Here is a 6,000-nt window from a genome sequence, read left to right on the forward strand (position 1 = left end):
CAGTATTTCTGTCTCTCTACCAGTATTTCTGTTTCATTGTCAGTCAGTCTGTCTGTCTGTCTGTCTGTCTGTCTGTCTGTCTGTCTGTCTGTCTGTCTCTCTCTCTGTCAGTATCTCTGTCTCTCTGTCAGTACTTTAGTCAGTGGATGATGTTCTCACTGTGGATGCTGAGGCTGATCTCTCGGTGGGCGACTCCTGCAGTGCTGCTCGCTGTACACACGTAACGTCCTGAATCTGCTTCAGCTGCTCTGGAGATCCACAAACTTCCATCAGCCTGAGAGGGGAACGACTCGCCCCCCTGAGACAGAGAGAGGGGGGTTCATTGTTTAATCCAGTCCTAATCCAATCTACCAGCAGTGATCTAACACATATTTATCCTTAATCCATCCCTCATCTATTTCAGATTTAACAACAGATCCAATCATCATCCAATTATGATCCATCCATACTGAGTCTAGCCCCGTGGTCCTGGTCCACCACAGTTCCAGCCTTACTGCACCATGTGCTGATTATGGATCCCAACTCAGTAGGGTGATGAGTTTATCAATCTAAACTTTAATCCAACACAGGAACTGTCATGTAACTGCAGCTCAGCTTAATAATCTCATTTCCCACAATCACATTTAACAGACTGAAGATCTTAAATCTGAAATGATCACAGGGTGAAACGACTAGACCGGTTATAACAGCTCTAGTAATGTTAACCAGGAATCTTCTGATTCAACAACACTCACAACAAGTTCCATCACAGTTCATTACTGCTCATTATATAAAAATGAAAGGTTCTCATGATTTAGTTTAGATTTTTACATTGAGGAACAATCAGTTTATAGATCCAGGTAAAACACAGTAGATGTTTATGTTCAGGTCCAGTATTTTATGTTAAGTGTGATACCCTGGTCCAGGTGATGGATGGTGTTGGAACTCCAGTTACTTCACATGGCAGAGAAACTGGAAATCCTTCAGCAGCTTCATAAAGATCTGGAGCAGCAGCAGAGATCACAGGAGGAACTGCAAAACAAACCGACATGTTCAATCACACCGACGTTAGGATTGATTTTTTTTTTATTGTTGGTAGCAACAGAATTAGTCTGAAACTCATCACTAATGCAGTGATGGAGAAGTTTACATTGTGACATTATAAATTATAAACCACAATGACTGATTGGTTCAACACTTAATTCTTTAGCAATACAACTTGAACAGTCATCAGAAGGCAATAAAAACTTAAATGTGTTTATGATGGTTATCAGCATCTGCATCATTATTACACACATTTGATCGCTGAATCCACAAATGCAGACTTTACACACAACAAAAGCCAAACGACAACAACATCCAGAAACGCCACTGACTTCTCCAGACCAAAGTAAAGTTTAAAGTAAAACATAAATTATTGTAGCTTTAATTCTGTTTCTTACCGTGAATCTGCAGTGTGACTGTTATATTAGCAAAACCTCCCTCAGTCACAGCAGTGCATACATATTTCCCAGCATTCTCTGGGGCAACTCGGTCCAAGTGCAAACTGCCGTTGCTCCTGATCGAGATTTTCCTACCAGGCTGAACCTACAGAGTCCAATAAAAATAGAATTTTTTAAAGGTGTAATAAACAAAAATAACAATTATTTTATTCAACATGAACCAGAATCAAACTCCAGCAGAACCCAAATTATACGGACGTCATTGAAAACTAAGCAAACTTAAACATAGTAGGATTTAACCCTGTACATTACATTACAGTGAATTCAGGATGGTTTTATTCTCACTTGGTGTCCGTTGTGAGTCCAGACGATTTCAGAACGTGGGCGTCTGTCCTTCACTTCACAGGGAAGTGTGACTGATTCATCCACTACAGCTACGACCTCCAGTACACGATGAGCTACCACAGGGGGGTCTACACAAAAAATACACCCAGATTTAATCAATACAGAGTTTAAATACAGGGAGTTTAGAGTCTCTAAAACACTGACGCTGACTGAGGGGTGAAGGTACGAACCTCTGACAGTGAAGTGAGTCGAACCTCGTCCAGTTCCAGCTGAACTCTGAGCTGTACACTCGTACACCCCCGAATCCCTCACCGAAACATGAGGGATCTCCCAAGATGCTTTAGCAGAAGATCTTTCATTACACAAACATTAAAACATTAATTCAAACGTTTGTAGTAAATTTATTAGATTCTAACATAAGTGAGATGAAGCTGCGATTATTTTAAAATATTGAAGGTAAATCTGCAGTAATTCCGAGTATTTTCATGGAAACGAGTTCATTTGGGGGGTTACATTTATAAATAAAACCTACTGGTAGGTGTGTTGGCCTGACAGCATTTTTCCATCTTTACTAAAGGTCAGTGTAAATGGAAGGTCACTCTGAACTGTGCACTCGATTAACACTCTCTGCATTAACTTCCCCCATGAAGCAGCGGGCATCTCCACCACTGGAACACCTACACAAGAGAGAGAAAAACATCATTAACATTGTGAAGAATCAGAGATAAAGAAATGTTATATTTTAATAAAGTCCAGGATCACATTAAACACAACAACAAAACTCAAACAAATCAAACAAAAGTGAACAGATGTTCCAGAAGCTTTGAATAAACATCTGTACATTTTTATCCAAAACAACTTCAAACTGCAACTGGGTTCAGTCTGAGGAACTAAAGATTAAGGACCCAACGGTGGCAGGTTACCAACCATCTGATGAGAGTGCAGTACCTTAACCACTGAGCTTCCACTATCACAACTCAGGATGCATTAGCATGAATTTACTGCTAACCGTCCTTTTGATGACCAATAGCACCACAGCACACATAATTCCTGAACTCGACTCCACTGCTGTGGAGAATAGCTTGAAGAATTTAGCACCATAAGAATGTGGCACCATCAGATACTGAACTGACTAATCAAAGTGAAAGTACTGATTCCAGGAAATGTACTGGGACGTACTGGGAACACACAGAGAGCAGCAGGTGAAGAGGAAGTGCTGGTCAGTACCTGGGATAATGTTGGTGTATAAAACACTGGAGAGTCGATGGAAGTCGAATCCATCTCCATCCTTCCCCTTCACTTTAATGAAGAACCCCTCAGAGGGGGTGTGGATCCCCGGCACCATCCAAACTCCACCCTCTCCTCCATCAGCAGGAAGAGGAAGTGATACGCTGAGCAGATCTTCACCATGTTTAGATACTAACACCACACTGCTGATCACACCAGGTGGGTTCAAACCTGAACACTTCAGAAATACGTGTGCAGGAACTCCTGAGGAACCAGGAACCAAAAATATCAAAACATCAGTTCTGAAACCAGTTCAGATAAATCGCAGAGGAACTAGTTTAATAAACTCATACCCTTCATGGGTCTTTCTCTGGCCATGCTGAGGTCAGTGACGGGTGACAAGGAGAAACCAGCTCTGAAGTCCAGGTTACTCACACCGGTTACTCTGAGAGTGTGACGCCCACTACAGGCCACCTAAACAGGCGTGAAAGTCCATTTTCAGTTCTTGATATAACAATGTAGTTTGCACCCTCACCCTGATTACATGTTCAGGGTGATGATTGTTGTAGTCGTCCTAAACGTTCACCAACACAATAACCATCCTGAAGAAGCTAAATAAGATAAATAAGATGTTAAATATTTATTGTTTCAGTGATGTTTATAATCTTAAACCTTCAGAGTCCAGATTCCAGGATGAGGGTTCTTCAGGTTCACCACCAGCACTGAGTTTGGAATATTCAGCAGTTCTCTGAGTCCCTGATTCTCTCCAACAACACGACCTGGAACATCACATTCATCACTTTCACTACATTTACCACATTCATCAACGCTCAGGTAACGCTCAGCCCACTTAATCTTATCAGTGCTATTGGCTGGCTGGGGGTCAAAATAGACATGATTGGCCTGAGTTAGTGGTTGAGGGACATTTATCAAATGTATTACACTAATTTAATTGTCTTGATATTAAATAATAATCAGGATTATAAATAATATTTTACCACGTGGATCTCGGAGTTCGATGCGAGGTGCTGGACCGCTCAGAGAGACCGTAACCTCTTTTAGGCCGGGGTCAAAGGGTAGCTCCCAGATCCTCTCCTGAGCTAGTTCATGATCTGAGGAGAGCAGGTGAACCTTCATCGCCTGCACCGTCTCCTCCACCCACTTCAGCACCTGAAACACCACCAACACAGCAGTCAGTGTTTATCCAACATCACGTTTACTTTACCCTGTTTTAAATTTCTGCTGTCTGTCTGTAACATGGGACCCTTCATGTCATTTAATTTAAATAATTCACTTCCTGTTTAAATGTTTAGATCTTTATAGTAAAGTGAAACGTCGTCCTGCTGCCTGCAGTTCTGTTCACTGAGGCAGCGTCCCAAATCACATGCTAGTCTAATACATCACATAACAGAATAATAACAACACAGTGATATTAATACAGCTAACACACTATTAAGTTTCTTGTATGTGATTTTAGATTAGATGAATGTTTTTACACATGGACGATTATAGAAATATAATAGAAATCAGATCATTGTGTTTAAATTAGTAAATTATTAATAATTTCTGCACTAGTTAAACTCATGAGGATCAGATGATTAAACAAACTGAGTGTTTTGATCTGTTACAGTGCAGAAGTTTTCTCTTGTTCATCTCTATTCATCTGAACTAAAACCAGAGTGTTTTTCTGTTCCGTTACTGACTGTAGAAGAAAACAATGAGATTTTTCTGGTGAAGATCAACATCATGATACGCTCACTGGTTCAGATCCTGGTCTCAGTTCCTGCAGCCTGTATTTCATCTCTCACACCATCGATCAGCAGTTCAGACAGAATCAGGACTTTTACTGTAAACACCGGGGACGCTGAGGGTCAGAACGCCCCATCCAGGATAAATTCCCAAAAATCATCAGGAACAGAGAGTACACGATCTCCAAACTCCGATCCAAAAACCTTAATCAGATCCTCATAAACGTGTTTCTACTTAACATGAACCAGCTCACAAACACGGGTTAGTTAAACAGGTTAGTGAATGCTGGGTTAGATGTTGTATGAGTGGGGTGGGTGTTTGTTTCAGTGTGGACAGAGGAATGAAGGTTTTGCTTGTAAGTGGATGCAGAATTTCTGTATCTGTATTTATGTAGCAGTAAAACCTACCCCCCACCCCGAGTCTGAGGGCTGAGTGCTGACAGCAGCTGCTTCCTTTACAACTGGAAAAGCTGTAATGAAGGTAATGAGGAACACATGTGTACCCATCACAATCCTCAGGGGGTAAAAGAGAGGAACAGAATCACTACAGTTTCTCATTTAATAATAAAATTTACAGCATTTAGCAGAAACTTTTCTTCTTTCCAGAGCGACTTACAACTGTGACCAAACAGTTAAGGTTTAAAGAGTGCCCAACAATGGCAGAGGTGGGGCTTGAATCAGCAACTTTCTGATTGCTAGTTCAGCACCATAATGACTGAGAAACTTTTAACTCTGTCCTGAACACAGTGACGCTCATCTTTTATATTTCTGTTGTTTTAATAATACAGTGTGGCTGTGAGTCAATTTTATTATAGAAAATAATTCTATGATGTTCTGTGTTTAATATCTGTATGTGATTTAGGACAGTCTGAGGAGTTTTCAGAACGAGCTTGAGAGGCTCTGCCATGATTACCAGGATAAACTTCCAAAATCCAGATGTGAAAACCCTGCACTGAGCCTCGACTTTAACCCTATTAAACACTTTTGGGATAAACTGGAACATGCAAGCCAGTTCTCCTTATCCAAAATCAGGTCCTGAACTCACAAAAGCTCTTTTGCCTAAATGGGCACAAAGTCCCACAGACACACTCCAAAATCTTGTACAAATCCTTTTAAGAATAGAAGCAGCTGTTCTAACCTCATTCACTTGTTGTTTGTCGAGGTGAAGAATCTGTCCAGAACTGGTAGCAGCGATTTCCTCGTACACTCGATACCCCGGCTGAGAGCGATCACCACAATCACCTGTTAACACAAACACC

At 41.0% G+C, this 6,000-nt stretch overlaps 1 protein-coding gene across 1 annotated transcript in view; it reads right to left on the reverse strand.

Annotated features, from left to right (window-relative positions):
• hmcn2 (hemicentin 2) overlaps positions 1 to 6,000 on the reverse strand; it is a 51,007-nt gene that overhangs the window by 30,966 nt on the left and 14,041 nt on the right. Inside the window, exons 4-14 of the mRNA XM_062998713.1 lie at positions 5,880 to 6,000; positions 3,992 to 4,163; positions 3,666 to 3,772; positions 3,347 to 3,467; positions 2,994 to 3,257; positions 2,299 to 2,443; positions 1,997 to 2,118; positions 1,767 to 1,894; positions 1,422 to 1,566; positions 896 to 1,011; positions 160 to 298 (exon numbers count right to left, since the gene is read on the reverse strand). The exon at positions 5,880 to 6,000 is cut by the window's right edge and continues 2 nt beyond it. Coding sequence (XP_062854783.1) covers positions 160 to 298; positions 896 to 1,011; positions 1,422 to 1,566; positions 1,767 to 1,894; positions 1,997 to 2,118; positions 2,299 to 2,443; positions 2,994 to 3,257; positions 3,347 to 3,467; positions 3,666 to 3,772; positions 3,992 to 4,163; positions 5,880 to 6,000 — 1,580 coding nt within the window. The remainder of the gene's footprint in view (positions 1 to 159; positions 299 to 895; positions 1,012 to 1,421; positions 1,567 to 1,766; positions 1,895 to 1,996; positions 2,119 to 2,298; positions 2,444 to 2,993; positions 3,258 to 3,346; positions 3,468 to 3,665; positions 3,773 to 3,991; positions 4,164 to 5,879) is intronic.

The sequence above is a fragment of the Trichomycterus rosablanca genome, chromosome 7, assembly GCF_030014385.1.
Source record: "Trichomycterus rosablanca isolate fTriRos1 chromosome 7, fTriRos1.hap1, whole genome shotgun sequence".
In the NCBI taxonomy this organism is placed as follows: Eukaryota; Metazoa; Chordata; class Actinopteri; order Siluriformes; family Trichomycteridae; genus Trichomycterus; species Trichomycterus rosablanca.